The 17,796-nt window shown below is 33.6% G+C and overlaps 1 protein-coding gene and 1 non-coding gene across 2 annotated transcripts; one reads left to right on the top strand and one right to left on the bottom strand.

The window, feature by feature from the left end:
• Positions 1 to 10,182: 10,182 nt before the first annotated feature.
• On the bottom strand, positions 10,183 to 10,255 carry TRNAK-CUU (transfer RNA lysine (anticodon CUU)). The gene has a single exon. It is a non-coding gene; the product is annotated as a tRNA-Lys (tRNA).
• Positions 10,256 to 10,321: 66 nt separating this feature from the next.
• Positions 10,322 to 13,589, top strand: EIF2 (eukaryotic translation initiation factor 2). Its single transcript, XM_039028182.2, has 6 exons — positions 10,322 to 10,685; positions 11,141 to 11,220; positions 11,772 to 12,001; positions 12,486 to 12,607; positions 12,678 to 12,791; positions 13,212 to 13,589. The coding sequence occupies exons 1-6, from the start codon at positions 10,464 to 10,466 to the stop codon at positions 13,299 to 13,301; spliced, it is 858 nt and encodes a 285-aa protein (XP_038884110.1). The 5' UTR covers positions 10,322 to 10,463; the 3' UTR covers positions 13,302 to 13,589.
• The last annotated feature ends 4,207 nt before the right edge of the window (positions 13,590 to 17,796 follow it).

Below are 17,796 nucleotides of genomic sequence, written 5' to 3' on the forward strand. Positions count from 1 at the left end.
AAAAACATTTGAGAAGGTATTCGACCAACTCGATACTGAAGGACATTTGAGAAGGTATCCGAGTAGCTCGATACTGAAGGACAAGTTTTGAGAAGGTATCTGAGCAAAAGTACTTAAGGTAGGACGATACTTAGTATGGCCATGTACACGTAGGTAGTTAAAGTTAGAGATTGAGCAAAAGGGTTCTCTCATGACTAGCAGTTGACGTTGGGATTTAACCACAGCAGGGTTATTCTCAACTAAGGAACAGTTCTAATGTTTTCTGATAAAAACAACTTTATATGCTTTATGCTTGGAAACTATTTTTACTGCAGTACAAGGTTACTATAGAAATTTATATTTCACTTTAATCTCTTTGTTGAGACTATTGCATGAGAATTAGTTTTCTTTCTTAAGTCACTCACTAGGCTAGCAAGCTCACCCCATTTTCAAATGTTTTCCTTCCCCCCAGGTAGCGGTCAAATCCTCAGGAGGTAGCTCTGCATCTGCTCTACCATTAAAGGATAAAGACATTGTTACCCATCTGTTTGGTGGTTACTGTAAATATTGTACACATGTTACAGTTGTTCGTATAGGGACTAAGGTTTTGGGCATCGGGACTTGTGAAACTAGTAATGTAATCTCTCTAAAAATGTTGTGTGTTTAAACTAAATGAATTTGGCCTAAGAGACATCCTCTGTGTATAAGTGCATGTTGGTATCATAAATATTTTTGCTAGAGTTATTAGGCAGTAAATGTTAATAAAAGGGTTGATAACTCCTATAGTCATGTCCTTTCCTAGGCTCAGAGAGTAGTCTGGGATGGGGTGTGATAGTTTGGTACCAGAGCATAAGTTTTTGGGAAAGTTGAGGAATTAGTTTATACCAGCTTCGTATCGAAGCATAAGTTTATGGGAAAGTTAAAAAGTTAGTTAATACCAGTTGGTATCAAAGCATGAGATTTTGGGTAAAAGAGAGAGTTCATGCATTAGATTAAGTCCCATAAGTAAGTCCTTAAAATGTGTACTCATTACTTAGGCAAAGATGCCGAGAAAAAGTGGCAGGCTAAGTAGAAAGACTGAGGATAGGAATGTTGACCCTACCAGGAGAGGCCCTGAAGTTAGACAGGATCCAGATCCGAATGGGAAGAGAGTTAGAGACCTAGTAGGGGAAGAAACGACTTCTGCAAATGAGTCGAGTACCCCACGGGTAGATGTAGATCCCTAGATAGAGGATCGAGTATTTAATAGAATCGCCCAGAGATTGGTGGCGAGTGTAGGATCGATTCAGATTGATTCAGAAAAGAAATTTGACGTCGAGAGGCTGAAAGCTTTAGGGGCCACGACGTTCGATGGAGCCACAGATCCAGTAGATGCTGAGGTCTGGTTGGACTTGATTGAAAAATGTTTTCATGTTATGAGATTCCCTAAGGACTGTAAGGTCGGGTTAACGACATTCTTGCTAAAGAAAGGGGCTAAGAAATGGTGGAAAGTGATAGAGGCCAGGAGAAGTAGTTCAGAAGCTATGACTTGGCTTGAGTTTAGACAAGTATTTGAGGATAAATACTACCCTAGTGCTTTTAAAGAAGCAAAGAGGGAGAAGTTTCTTAGACTAACTCAGGGATCGATGACGGTTGCTAAGTACGAGCAAAGATTTACAGAGTTATCTCAATATGTTCTTCCGATCATTGCGGAAGAGAAAGAGAGATCAAGGAGATTTGAAAATGGCTTAAGAAGGAAGATACGCACACCCGTTACCTCTACAGCTAATTGGGTGAATTTCACTCAGTTAGTTGAGATCACTATCAGAGTTGAGCGGAGTGTAGCAAGGGTAGATATACTCCAGCCAGGTGCGGAACAATTCAGGACTCCTGGAGAAATGAGAGGTAAGAGTTTTAGACCCCTGTTCTCTGGACAGTCAGTTATGAGAAGTTTTGGAGGCACAAGCCAACAGGGTTCGAGTTGAAAGAGGTCAAGACCTGCAGCTGGACCGAGTGGTAGATCGGTACCAGGTCGTGCTAGCGAGTCAGTAGCTAGTATAAGAAGGAGACCACTATGCACAAATTGTGGTAAGCGCCATACAAGAGTATGTTATGGCGACAGGAATGTGTGTTTTCAGTGTGGACAAACAAGGCACTTCAAGAAAGATTGTCCCCAACTAGGTCATGGAATACAGGGTGAGCAAAGAGGAGTTACCCAGGTTGTAGACAAACTTAGAGCGGCCGGAGCCAGAGGTAAGGGATCCGACGCAGCTAAGCAAAAAGAGGTAGCTGGACAACCCGAACAGCAACACCAGTAAAGTAGAGTATACGCTGTGACATACAAGGAAGCGGAAGAGGCTCCAGATGTCGTAACTGGTACGATAACTTTATGTAATCAGTCCATTTATGCATTATTTGATCCTGGTGCTATGAACTCATTCATATCTAGCATGTATGCATTGCATATAGATAGAGTGCTTGAGCATATGAATGAGGATTTATTTATCTCTACGCCTGTAGGAAATATTCTAGTTGTACATGAGTATTACAGGAATTGTGAAGTAATTCTTGGGAATCAAAGTTGGTGGGTTGACTTGATTCCACTAGAGTTATTAGAGTTTGATGTTATCTTAGGCATGGATTTCCTAAGTAAACACTATGCCACTGTGGATTGTTTTAAGAAAGAAATAGTTTTTAGGAAACCAGGTGAAAAAGAGATAACCCTGGTAGGAAGTAAAAGAATACTTCCAGGAAGTTTAATATCAGCAGTGAAGGCGAGGAAATTGCTGAGTAAGGGATGTGAAGCTTATTTAGCCTATGTGGCAGTTTCACAGGATAGAAAGTTGAGACCTGAGGATGTACTTGTGGTACAAGAATTCTTAGATGTGTTCCCTAAAGAGTTACCGAGCTTACCAACTGACAGGGAAGTAGAGTTTACTATTGAATTAGTTCCAGGTATAACACCTATATCCCAGGCACCATATAGGATGGTGCCAACAAAACTGAAGGAGTTGAAAGTTCAATTACAGGAACTTGTGGATAAGGGGTACATTAGACCCAATGTGTTGCAATTACTAGGCTCACCTCGCTCGATGCCTCCCAAGCCAAGTCTATCGAGTTTGTCACCATTCCTCTGTGCTTGTCTCGCTCACTGCCCCTCCTCTGTGCTCGCCTCACTCTACGCCTCCCAAGCCAAGTTCGATCGAGTTCATCACCGTTCCTCCGTACTCGCCTCGCACGCTGCCCCTCCTCTATGCACGTTGCCCCTGCTTCGACCGAGTTCTTCACCATTCGACCGCCTGTGCCCCTGCTTTGAACTTCGACATCTCACTCATCGGTAAATCTGTCATTTTGTTATTAAAATGTACTGTTTAAAAATTTCCTTTCATTCTCTTGTTATTAAAATGTTGTTTCTGCATATATGGATAGAGTTAAATTCTTGAAGTTTGTTTGATTTCGTTTTCATTGTAAATTTAATAATATAAAAACAAGAGTTTGAAACTAAAGAAAGTAATTGAAACCTACTTAGATAGAAATATAATTTTAGTAGTGATCATGATGATAAGAATAACATTCATTCAAAGATTTTTTTTCCCAATTACATTGGTTGGGGTTGAATTAAGAAATATTGATTCGTCTAGCGACTGACAAACGCCATGATATTTAGGAGCCCTTTATTGAAACTTTTCAAAATATAATAAATCTTAAATTTAATCCCTCAAAGTTAAATTTTATCAAAATCAGTTAATAATAATAATAATTTCATGTAAATAATATATGTGAATATGTTCTACAAAATTTATACTGAAGAATGCTAAAAAATAACAAAAATTATTATTCTTTAATGTTGAAATTATTGTGTTTTTCTATTAGAATTTATTTAAAAAGTTGAACTCTGTAAGTCTTTGGGTTTGTTGAGATTTAATTTAAAATTATTGTTTGAATGCAAGAAGATATTATTCACAAGCTTATATTTTTAAAAAAATTAGAATTATGTTTGTCGTTTGTGTTTTTTGCTTTTGTTGTTTAAAAATTAAGTCTAAGTCTAAAAAGGGTTTTTTAACTAAATCTTTCGTAGGTTGAAAACAATGTCTTCATCACCTTCCATAAATAAAGATTCTCAAAGTCTAATTTCAAGTCCAATTCCAAGTCCCATCCCAGATATAACCCCAAATTTAACTCCATGCTCCTCAAATGATGATAATTTGAATGTCGATAATTGTATTATTCTTGATGAGGATATTGAGAAGGGATCTTGGAGTAGACAAGGCGGTTTGTAATTATTGCAAACAAAAATTAGGGGGTGAAAGTAAAGGACAAAAGGACCTATGACAATCCCTATTGAATCCTAACAGAGAGAAGAACAATACATTGGGTTTATATAACTTCGATCAAGAAGCTGCAAAAAAAGCATTAGCTAGAATGATAATCAAACATGAATATCCTCTCTCAATAGTTGAGCATGAAAGTTTTAGAGAATATTGTAATGTCATCCAATCGTTATTTAAGATGGTGTCAGGAAACACAATAAAGAAGGAGATTTTGAAAATTTACGAGACTGAAAAGTTGAAAACCATGACATTGTTGAATGAGATCAAAGGAAGAATTGCCCTTATAACAGACATGTAGACTTCTAACCACCAAATAAAAGGTTATATGGCTATCACTGCACATTTTGTTGATGATAGTTAGGTTTTGCAAAACAAAATAATCAAGTTTATATATGTCTCTTCTCCACACACTTCTGAGATGCTTCATGAAGAAATAATGGAATGTCTGTTAGACTGGAATATTAATCGGAAATTGTCATCTATAACTGTAGATAATTGTAGTACAAATGACTCCATGGTTAATATACTTGTTGATAGTTTGTGTGGAAACTTAATATTGGATGAGAGTTTATTTCATATGTGGTGTTGTGCTCATATTTTGAACTTAATTGTGAAAGATAAATTGGCAATGATAGGAGATGGGATTGAAATAGTACGTAATAGTGTCTTTTTGGGTGCATACACAAAAAAAGGAGAAATTTGAGGAAACTGCTCCTCAGTTGAATGTTTATGATGGTCAGATGTGGAGTCTTGACTGTTGTACTAGGTGGAATTTTACATATTTTATGTTAGCCACTGCATTGAAGTACAAGGCTATTTTTTACCAATTAAAATGAGAAACAAAGTATAGGTGTTTGCCTTTAGATCAAGATTGGGTATTAGCAAAAGAGATGTGTGAGAAACTAAAAATATTTCATCAAGTGACTGAAATATTTTCTAGATCCAAATATCTTACTGCTAATTTTTTTCCTAAAAATTTGTAAACTGAAATGGGCTATTTCTGACTGGACGAATTTTGGAATTCAAGAGATAAGAGACATGACATCAAATATGATTTCAAAGTTCGATAAATATTGGAAGAAAATTCATGGGGTAATGGCCATGCCTGCAGTTTTAGATCCACGTTACAAATTGAAGTTGATTGAGTTTTACTCACCTAGAATTTATGGAGATACTTTTTATTCTTGAGGTGGAAAGGATTAAAAAAAAATTGTTCAAATTTGGAAACAGAATATCAGCTAAAGCATAAAGGTGAAGGTGATGATTATCGCTCTAAAAATTTAGATGGAACATCACAGAATATAGAATTTGATGATTTTAATGATTATGACTTGTTTGTATCAAATTCCAATAATATGAATTAGAAGCAAAAATTTGATGCATATTTGGATTAACCTGTCTTACCCCGATCATCTGATTTGAATTCTGAGTTGGTAGAAATTGAATGGGGTCAAGTATCCCATTTTACAAGAAATTGCAAGAGACATATTAGCCAACCCATTATCTAGTGTTGCATCAGAGTCTGCTTTTAGTACCTGTGGTAGGATTGTAAGTGCACATTGTAACAAACTTCATCCGAAGATGATAGAGGTTTTGATATGCACTCAAAATTGGATTGCAATTGAAGTTTTGACAGGTATGTTAGTTTGTTTATTTTGTTTGACATATTTTTAGCATTTAATATATTAATTAATATTTTCCTTTATTATAAATATGTGACAATATAAGGTACTAGCACAAGAAAAGAAATGGTTAAACACTTAAAATAGAAGATGCAGATGATTCCAATGAAGATGGAGTGGTGACTGAGGTATGCTCAAGGATTAACATTATTTTTTTATGACATTTTTAAAGCTTGTTGTTTAGCTTTTTTTTTTTATGACATTATTTGTTAATTATATTTTAAATGTAGGAATAATACTCACAACTGAGGATGTGACGATGTCAAGAAAGGAGAAAATTTTGAATGTAAAGTCATCGATGAAGAGAGAAAGACGAGCAATTTATATATTTTAAATGTATAAGACATTTGCCTTTAGTTGACTTCCAATTTTTATTCTAACTTTATTTAATTTAAGTTGTACACTTATTTAATGGACTTTTGAGCTTCTAAATTGTGTTTATTTCATAGATTAGTCTATTAAATTTTGTTTATTTTTTGTGGACTAGTCAAATATTAAATAAAATCACTCAAGTTTAAAAAAAGGAGGGGAATCCCTGCGGATAATTAATAGGGGAATCCCCACCCTCATCCCCACCTTCAAATGGCAGGGAGGGGAGCAGGAATAAGGGTGAATTTCCCCCATGGGGTTGGGGATTGGGGACTCCCCGCCTCATCCCGGCCCTGTTGCCAACCCTAGTAGTGCAGTGTCTTCGGTTTTCAAATACATAAGCAACATTTCTAAATATATATAGGTAGTGGTGGGTTTGGTGGGTTGACCCATGTTTTGGGCTAGTATGAAAGAATTGACCATCGCTTATACAGTGCATAAAATTGGCCGTCGAAGTCAGTTGCAAGCAGCTTTTCGATTTTTCGATTTGAGTTGGTCACCACTATTACCTAATAACTCTATAAATAGAGGAGTTCTCTTACATTTGAAGGGTAAAATATTTTACACTCTAGAAAATCTAGAGAGAATTATCCCAACGATTAGAAGATTACCTAGTTCGTGAGCTGAACACTCATTGTAGATACAAGTCTTGTAAAAATACAAGCATTCTTCTAAAACTTCAACTTCAAGAACATCACGTGCTCCTTTTTCTCAAGTCAAGTGTACACATTCAACTAAGAGAAGATTAGATGATTAAGTACTAGAAATTGAACCACATCCACATAAATCGACATAAACACAAGTTCAATTCTACGAAACACATTTCTCTAAAAACCTCGTGCGAACAATATACTTTTAAAGTATAATTGAAACCAACTATAGATTGTAGAGGGATATTTGGTATTTAACTTTAAAATGTTGATATTCTCAATAAAGAAAAGAAGTTGAAATTGTTTGCACGAGATTTCAAGAGAAATTTATTTCGTGGAACTTGAACTTTGTATTTGTATTAATTTTGTGGAAAGTGAGTACAATCTCTAATACATAATATTTTGATGCTTTCAAAATAAACTATAGTCTTTAAGGCCTTTGGGCTTGTTGATCTTTTTGGATGATCGACCTTTGGACTTGTTGATCTTCTTGGACGATCGGCCTTTGGGCTTGTTAATCTTCTTGGATTATCGACCTTTGGGCTTGTTGATCTTATTAGATGATCGACCTTTGGGGTTGTTGATCTTCTTGGATGATCGACCTTTGGGCTTTTTGATCTCTTTGGATGATCGGCCTTTGAGCTTGTTGATCTTCTTGGATGATCGACCTTTGAGCTTGTTGATGTTCTTGAATGATCGACTTTTTGGCTTGATGATCTTCTGGGATGATCGGCCTTTAGGTTTGTTGATGTTCTTGGATGATCGGCCTTTGGGCTTGTTGATCTTCTTGGATGATTGGCCTTTGGGCTTGTTGATCTTCTTGGATGATCGGTCTTTGGGCTTGTTGATCTTCTTGGACGATCGACCTTTAGGCTTGTGGATTTTCTTGTATGATCGACCTTCGGGATTGTTGATCTTTTTGGAGGATTAGTGTTCACACGAGGTTTCTGAAGAAACTTGTTTCGTGGAGTTGAACTTGATCCTCTGATTCTCTCTCAGTCGAATGCGTATGCTTGATTTGAGGAAGCGAAGCGCGTGATGATCTTAGAGTTGAAGTCTTGGAAGAATGCTTGTATCTCTGAAGGACTTCAGTCTTCAGGTGTGGTCAACTTTAGGAGTTAGGGAGTCCTCTAGTTGTTGGGAGAATTCTTTCTAGGCTCTCTGGAATATAGAATTCCCGATCTCTCCAAATGAGTAAAGCTTCTCTATTTATAGAGTTCACAAGTGAGTTTGGACTTGACCCTTGGGTTTGAAGAGATTGAATCTTCAGCTTGTAGGCTGTGAAGATATGATCAGTTTGTTGAAATCTTCCAATTTTCAAAGCTTCAAATAGTTTAGATCTTTAGTTCTTCAAAATTTGAGAACTTCAGTCTTTGAAGCTTGAAAAGCTTCGGTCTTTAGCACTTGAGAGCCCGAGTCTTGAATCTTGGGAGCTTAAATCTTTAGAGCTTTAATATGTCTTCTAATCTTCAGAGCTTTAGTATCTTTTGATCTTCAGAGTTTTGATATGTTTTCTGATCTTTAGAGCTTTAGTATTTTCTGATCTTCAAAGTTTTGATATGTCTTTTGATCTTCAGAGCTTTAGTGATTTCTGATCTTCAAAGCTTTGGAGGAGTTATGTTCTTCAGATCTTTGGAGCTTCAGACTTCAGATCTTCAGAGAGCTTTTGCCTTCAATTCTTCCAACCTCCCCCAATATGAAGAGATTATACCTCTATTTATAGAGGTTTCTCATGGGCCTTACATGGCTTGGGCCTAACTACTTTACTGGGCCAAAATTGGGTTTGGGCTAAACTTAGGCTTGAGCCCATTTGTTGTTGGACCGAAATACTGGGTTTGAGCTTAATCTTTAATTTAACTCAAAATTTCACCATGAGTTTGAATTGAGTTGGGCCCGAGCGACTTTAATTACTCGACCCAATCCAACTTATAATTTTTCCTATAGGCTCAGACTTTCATTGATGATGTGACAACTCGTGATTCGTCGAAATTTCTCATTCAACAGAAATATATGGTATGTATCTCATTAATTTGGATTTTCCCCCACAAAAGGGATATATTAAATTTAAACATAAAACATGTTATTATTATTATAATTATTTTTTAAGAAACAAATCCATTAAGCAACAAACTAATAAAAATCAATATCATTTAAAGCAGAGGACTCCCAACCAGGATAATTCGAGTTTTACCATGCCTTCTCAATAAAAACCTTGAAGGTAGAGGTCATGGGATCAAAACCAAAAGCATCATCATGCGCCAAAGAATGGCGATAAATTACAATTATGATCACAATGAACAAAAATAACATTGTCCATGTGAGAGTGATGTCAAATGAAGCTTCAACCACATATGAGTTTATGTTAGATCCGCGGACGAAAGTACTATTATGTCTCTTTCAATTGCAACACGATGATAAACCAAGCCTGATAGCCCCCCCTTTCGAACACTTTGATAGGCCATTCATGGTCAGATGTCTGGAAGCTATACAGATAGGAGAACTCCAAAAGTCATGAGCTACCCACCCCACCACCAACGTTTTTATCACTACACCATACCACTTCAGTATTTAGCTCCCTGCAATTGTTTGCCGGGGGGAGGAGGATCTATTTTGACTCCCACGACTCTCTAACCTAACGGAGGTTGAGAAAGCCAATGAAATATCATGGACAATAGGAGTTTCTTTGGCTCCGAATTCATCCAGTTGTATAAAAATAATGTTAATATATCAATAACATTCTATAGTACTACAATAACTCGAACCATAAAATAGAATCCTTAACGATAATTAAAATACTTATCATATAAAAATATGTATATAATTTAATAATTAATTATATAACCTAATGAAATAAATTGCATAACCCCTATAACCACATTAACATAATTTAACTAAATATAAAACTTGTACCATAAGGTTAAGAAGTTTACATCTTCAATCTACTTATCCTAAAAAAAGGGGGGGGAACGAATTAGATTGCCATGCTAAAATGACAATAAAATTAAAGGTAATAGATCAATGGACGACTTTGTAGATATGATGATTAACGCCAAAAAGGAAAAATTAGTTTTCAAGGAATTAAAAGCAAATAAAATTACTTCAAAAAATGAAGAGTTTAAATCGTCTCAAATTAAATGATTGTACCTAAAAAGCTGAAAAATGTGACCTAAAAGAGGCAAATAAGGAAAAAAACGCCCACCGTGGGGTTCGAACCCACGACCACAAGGTTAAGAGCCTTGCGCTCTACCGACTGAGCTAGACGGGCTGTTGATCTATAAGCGATTTGTTTAATTATTAATATTATAATATGAGCAAATCCAATAAGCCCAATATATTAGATTCAGCGACCCAATTGTTAGGCGTCTTCTTCCAAAAATTGGAGCCAAAAAAGAAACCCTAGCATCCGCTTTGCTCGTTCGTCGTCTCTCTCGGCATCCATTTTCACGGAGCAAGGTTAAATCAAGCTTCAAGCAATGGCAACCACCGAGAACACTGTTTTGCAATTTTCACAGTCCTCTAACACTTTATCTGCCAAGGTTCATCCTCTGGTTATCTTCAACATTTGTGATTGCTATGTGAGGCGCCCCGACCAGGCCGATCGAGTGATTGGTACTCTTCTCGGCTCGGTTTTACCTGATGGAACCGTTGATATTCGCAACTCTTATGCTGTTCCTCACAACGAGTTCTCGGATCAGGTTTCCTCCTTACTCTGCATTGAACTAAGCTCTAGTGTTTCCTTCATGTAATTGTTCGAGCAACCACTTTTTGAGTCATAATTAAAACCCTAGTTTCTATCCTTTTCCTTGACGAATTGATTTCTTACTCTGTTTCTTTGAGGAAATGAGGGTTCCCTGCCTTCTTTCTGCTCTTTATTTCAATTTGGCTTCTTCGATTATATTGTTCTTTGTCTACAATTTCTTAATGGTTCGTGTAAATTACTTATTCGAGGGAATTGTGAACATTTAAAAATATGGTTGCAGATTGACCTTATTCATTTTGTTCGTTCTTTGTCTCATTGAATTTGAATGATATATTATGTTGGGCTTGCTACTGATGGTTATCGTTTGTTCTATAATTTTGCAATAAATTCACATACAAATTTATACTTCCACTCTTTAATACCTTATTTTCATTCTTTTCATCACAACAGGTTGCGCTGGATATTGACTATCATCACAACATGTTAAGTTCCCATCAAAAAGTTAATCCAAAGGAAGTTATCGTTGGATGGTAAAGCCGATCCTTCTTATCCTTCTTTGTTATGTTTATCAGCTATAGTTAAAGTGCTTCTTTTTGGGATAAGAAACTAGATGTCATTAAGATAAAAGAGGACTAAAAAAATTGCAGAGTTACATAAAGGACTTATTACAGCAGCCCAACAAGAGAAAAACAGTATCATCCAACAGACAAACCTTTGGATTCTCCTCATCTTTATCAACTATATTTAAAGTGCATTAGTTCACTTCCAAAGTTTGTATTTGCGACTATTTTCTGTTGCTCGTCTGGTTTGGCCTTTTGGCCTCTGTAGATTCTTACTCTCCCAAATGAAATTGGTTTCTCACTAGAAAGTTGTCTGGTAACTTTTGTTTGTTTGATAGCAATTGAAAGACCACAAATTTGCTATATTATTTAGTTTCAGGTATATTACACTTGGTTTTATCTTTTTCCCGTAATGTTGCTACATAGTTCATCCAGAGTTCTTGTGATATTAAATACACTTAGATGGCATATGCGATAGACACATTCTTACAGTGTCTTATATACACCATGAATACTGACAGGTACTCAACTGGTACGGGAGTTACAGGTGGCAGTGCGTTGATACATGAATTTTATTCAAGAGAAGTTGCAAACCCTATTCACCTGACTGTTGATACTGGATTTAAAAATGGCGAAGGGACGATCAAAGCTTATATCTCTGTCAATTTGTCCCTGGGAGATAGACAGCTTGCTGCTCAGTTTCAAGAAATTCCTTTAGATCTTCGAATGGTTGAAGCTGAGAGACTTGGATGTATGAATTTAATCAATGCTCATGTTTTACTTTCATTGTTGAATTGTCGAAGCTGCACTCTCTATGTCATAGATACCTATCTGCACACCCATTTTTCATTGACATTAATGCACAAAATTTTAGGTGAGTCACTATAATGTTGCCTCATTGAGACAGCTGTATGAAAGATTTGATCTTAAACTTTTTTAATATCCCCAGCTTATGTGAGAAAAGCATTATATTGGTCTGATACAAAATTTAACATTTCCATTTTTGTAGCTTTGCTGGTTTTTGTCCACATTAACTTAGCTTGTGATTTTTTTTTTTTTTTCTGAGGCTATATTGCAGTTATTAATGTATATCGACGGAGATGCCTCGTTATTGTTTTTGTAATTGTTCGATTGTGTTTGTTTCTTAATCCTGTCCAATCCATTTCTAAACTTTCTTCAAGTCAGTTATATATATTCCGGCAAATCCCCAGTACTAATGCAATTTGTGATGCCAGTTGATATATTGAAGAGAACGTCTGTTGATAAACTGCCAAATGATTTGGAAGGAATGGAAGCTTCAATGGAGAGATTGCTTGCCTTAATTGACGATATTTACAAATATGTTGATAACGTTGTGGTGAGTTTCGTTTGGGTCTCCTCATTTGTTATAAATAGTCTTTCGTTTGCTTATGGTACTACTCTCTCAGGAAGGGCACGTTGAGGCAGACAACACGATAGGGAGATTTCTAGCTGACACTGTAGCCTCTCTTCCAAAACTGTCACCAGCTGCTTTTGATAAGCTGATGAATGACAACGTGCAGGTAAGCTTATTTTACCGTACCTTGTATATTATGATGCTATAAGTAGAGTTGTGATGTTAATCAAATTTTAAGATCCATTTCATGATCTTTTGGATTTTGGAATTCAAGCTTATTAACATTACTTGCATTACTTACACTTATTGATTTTATCTATATTTGTAGGAGTATTTTCAAAACCCATTGCAAGTTTTGAAAACTAACAAGTTGTGCTTTTGAAAATGTGATTTTGTTTTTGGAGTTTGGCTGTTCATGAGGAAACAATCCCGTTTTAAAAACTGAGGACCAAACAGTTATCCTACGAGCCTAAATTATTTGAGCTTGGTGCCTGGTTAATGGTTTAGATGAAAATTTTAAACTTTTAAATGGAAATGATCTGACTGTTTCATCCATTTATCTCCCATTTTCTTCATTCTTTCCTAGGACCATTTGCTGTTGCTGTATTTATCAAGTATAACCAGGACACAGCTGAGCTTGGCTGAAAAGTTGAATACGGCTGCTCAGATTCTGTAACTTCTTCAAACCTGCATCGACGATTTTGCATGTTATTTGTTTGGTGATTGACCAAAATCTAAGAATTCGGGTACTTAGTGTTCTTCTGCATAACGGCTCCCCCTTCTCTTCTACAAACCCCCATTTTGATTGAGTTTCACTGTCAGATTCTTCTTATACTACTGCCTGCTTTGTGGAATATGTTGTCTAGTTTAACAGACGAGGGTGTTGTAGTAGCATTATTACCATCAACAAATATTTGTCCAGACGCCCAATTTTCCCCCATACTCAGTATTATGTTGCCACAAATCTTTCTTTCTCATCTCACTTTTAAGTATACTTCCGTCGTTTAAAGCCAACAATATGATTTACTTTCAATTTTCGATCCTCTTCCTGTTGGGATGCAAACAAAGCAATAAGGGATTAAGGTGCCCTTTTCAAAGTATATACGTAATGATGTGTGTGTGTGAATTTTTATATGAATTTGTTGTTAGTATTCTCATTCACAGAATAATATGAATTTTTCTTAATTTTAATAAATGTTGCTTTAAATTAGACTAACTATTCAATTAGTTCTTTAGTTTATTTAAAATTTTAATCTAAAAATTCCCATACTTATGTGGATATTACCCCATGGGGAATATGTTTTTCATAATTTCTGTGGGAAATTTTTCCATCCCACTTTTCTTCAAACAATACTTAGTAAAGACTAAGAACATAATTTGGTTGTTTGGTTCCATTTTGAATTTGTTTGGTTTGATTTTCCTAGTAAATCAAAACTTAAAAAGATTTTTATGCTGTAGGCACTTGAAAGATCATGCCAAAATTTAAACTCCCGTTTGGTAACTTTTTGTTTTTGAAAATTAATCTTATAGATATTACTTCTATATTCATTTTTTTTATCTACTTTTTACTAATAGTTGATTTTGAAAATTTAAAAAGGTAATTTTCAAAAAATTGTTTTTGTTTTTGGAATTTGGTTAAAAATTCAAACATTGAATTAAGAAAGATATAAATTATTATAAGAAATAAGGATGAAATAGGTTTATTTTTCAAAATCAAAAATAAAAAATCATATGGTTATCAAATGAAGTCTTAGTAATCTGTTTTTGGTTTTTGAAAATAATGTTTATAACACTTATTTCACTTTTAAATTTCTTTCTTATTAATCTATATTTTACCAATGTTTTAAAAAGTCAGGTCAAACTTTGATAATTACAGAAAGTAAGTTTTTAAAAATTTGTTTTTGTTTTTTGAATTTGGTTAAAAATTCAAAGAAATAAACTCATTTTCAAAATAAAATACTCAAAATGAAATAGTTACTAATTAGGCCTAAACATTAAAAAAAAAAAAGATCAAGAAAATAATTTGGATGTACAAACGCGCAAGGACTTTAAACGCCCATTTGGTTTAAGCTTCTATAGGTATCGGAGAAAAAGAATGTTGGAGAAATAAAAGATGTTATCAGATAACAAATTATGTTTGTATTTTATTTTATGAAATTAATTCTGGTAACCTAATACAATTAGTAAGATTAATTAATTAATAATGAAAGTCATTTTAATTGGAACATTAACTACAAATACTATTAAAAATGAATATTTATACTAAGTTAAAATAACTAATACTTAAATTATTTTTTTATACCAAGTTAAATTAACATATACTAAAATTAATTTTCTTTATTTGAAATTATTACTAAAATTAATTAATTAGTATTTTTAAATAAACACCCTTAATTACATTAATTTAGCATATTTTTATCAATAAAAATGAATTTAATAAGTATATGGTTATTTATTTATTACAATCAATTATATTTAATTTTAGTTAAGTAAAGTTCATTATTATTAATTATAAATTTTATTTTCATCAGTTAGTTTTAATTAATAAAACAGAAATATATTTTCATAAACAATATACAAAAATTAATGAAAGAAAAAAAATTACAAAATATAATATGATAATAATTGAAGTTAATAAGAAATATTAGATTTTTTTTTAAATAATGAAGATATGTTAATAATGAAGGATCAAATTAATCCCAATAAATAATTGTTTGATTATAAAAAAAAAATAAGTTATCAATTATAATTATTGGAAAAATGTTTATTTTTCTAAGTTAAATTAAGTTATCTTAGTTTGTTAATTAAATATATTTAATTAAGTTATCTTAGTTTGTTAATTAAATATATTTAAGATATTGATAACTAATTGATTGATAATTTATGTAAATAAAGTAATTTCATTAGTTTAATCAAATTTTATTTGTAAAAATAAATTAAATAAATATTTTAATAGATTATTATTAATTTATTAAAAAAATTATATTAATTTGGTTAAATTAGTATAAATAAAATGATATATAAAATGAAAAACAAGAAGGGGGAGGAGAAATAGAAAACCCATAGTTTTATAAGGATAAAGAAATCCTTGTATGTGAAAAAAACAAAAGAGTCTAAGAATAACTTATTCTCAGACAAAGTGTTGAAAACTATATAACTAATATGGATTTTGCATGCCTTTGTCAATTCTCATCCAAAGAAGCCACCAATCAAAAACTATGTGTGAGTGAGGAAATTTTAGTAGATTGTAAAACCTATTATATTTTTTCTTGATGTCAAATTTTGGACAGGAGAAATACATTTGATATTCATATGAAACCATTAGTAAATTTACTTGAAAGGGAGAAAAACGTTGGCTGCAAAAGAGAAACTTGCATACTGATGTGGCGCTTGCGACGCACACTTCAATTAGTGAAAGAGTGTGGAAGTTAGGGAGTTTGAGAGTAGAACTCAATTTAGCTTATATGAAGTTACAATAATTTATTTATAGAAAAAGTTGATCTAGGTTGTTCTCTAGGGTTTTGTAGTTGCCTCATGATAATCATATAACCTATTGAGCTAAGGGGCGTGCTTAGTTTCATGTTTGGCTAGGTCGAGGCTGAACATCTTTCTCAAGCCATATTCTGGGTCTAAATTGATATCTTGTGTTCAAGACATGCATAAAATACACTCCGTTAGACAATTAATTGGTAAGGCTCGACCTCGGCCAAGGCCCAAACCAGACAAAGGCTAAGTTGCCACTTTTGACCTATATCTTGCTTATTCTTAATTTTGTCATTTCTATTCGCACTTGATGTCAATTATATCCTTCGATTTAAAATCATCCCTAACATCGTCTATTTGAAATTTGGAGATCCATTAATGGTTGCATTCTTTTTATATTTATACACACACATATTGTTATTAGTGAAAATAATGAATGTAGTTGGAGAAAGTAGAGGTTTGGGGATGTGGGAGGAGAAGTGACACGTGGAGGTGGATGATTGGATGACAGTGGTTCCTTTGTGAGAATTAAAAGTGAATAATAATAATAATTAAGAGAAGGGAAGTAAGGATTATGGGTTTGGCTTTTCCTGATTTGATTATACGCTGTCGTCTTAAAAATCATTAGTGGGTTTAATGCCCTCTTTTTCTCTCCTTAATTTACAATACTATGTTTCTCAAATGACTTCTCCACTCCCAACTCAACTATATGTTGTTTATCCAAAAAAACTTTTATTTTTCAAACTATATTTAAATACAACATCTATCCTGAGTTTAACATGATATTTGATTTGAACACCGAGAGATTCAAACTTTTAATATCTCAGTTAAAAATATATACCTTAATCTTAATCAGCTGAGTTATACTTATGTATCTCCTTAATAGTTCACTGATAAAAGTCTATTAGTGTCTATCAGCGTCTATCATTGATAGTTCTAAAATTTTGTTATATTTTTTTAAAATATTTTCAACAATTTTACCATTTGAAATAATTTCCTATATTTTAATATCTATTAGAAAAAGGTTGGTTGATTTTCTAAAAGTATCACTTTAGAAGGAAAACAGTCCCAAATATGATAAAAGTGATAATTTGAAATGAATCATAAAGAAAAAGGGAAGTGAAAACACCTAAATTTTCCTATAAGCTCATGTCTTGAAAAAAAAAAAAAAAGTTAAATTGACACCCGAATATGAACACAACTCAACTGACCTAACCATCAAATTCAAGTTAAAAATTAAAAGCGGAGAAACTTATTAACTAAAACGTAAAATCTAAAAATTTGTCACAATCTAACGAACTTAGATGAAAGAAACTAGTAATTTAACTAAAATTATTTCCTAGAACACTACAATAATTTATAATTAATGTTAGAGTATAGTATAGTATAGTAGGGAGTGGGGACAAGTTTTTTGTGGCGTGCCCTAATTTCCAGCTTAAGCCTTTAATTTCTCGAATCTCACTGATTAACATAATCTTTCTCTCTTAACTATTTCCACTGTCGGAAACGAAAACTCTCTTATTTTAACATCCAATCACACTATTCAAATAAAGTTCCTATGTCTATTACCTAATTAATTTTTTTTTCACACATAAATAATATCTTACTCGGAATTTTTATTACCTTCTCGAAGGTCGAAGGTTTAATTCTCATCCATGTTTGTCTATTAACTCAAATGATAACAAAAG

Source organism: Benincasa hispida, chromosome 4, assembly GCF_027475165.1.
Source record: "Benincasa hispida cultivar pf3 chromosome 4, pf3_genome.v1.1, whole genome shotgun sequence".
Classification (NCBI taxonomy): domain Eukaryota; kingdom Viridiplantae; phylum Streptophyta; class Magnoliopsida; order Cucurbitales; family Cucurbitaceae; genus Benincasa; species Benincasa hispida.

Coding starts and splice junctions, on each gene's coding strand:
- EIF2 (XM_039028182.2), top strand. CDS start 10,464: ATGGCAACCACCGAGAACACTGTTTTGCAATTTTCACAGTCCTCTAAC. Junction 10,686..11,140: donor ACAACGAGTTCTCGGATCAG/GTTTCCTCCTTA, acceptor TCATCACAACAG/GTTGCGCTGGATATTGACTA. Junction 12,608..12,677: donor AATATGTTGATAACGTTGTG/GTGAGTTTCGTT, acceptor CTACTCTCTCAG/GAAGGGCACGTTGAGGCAGA.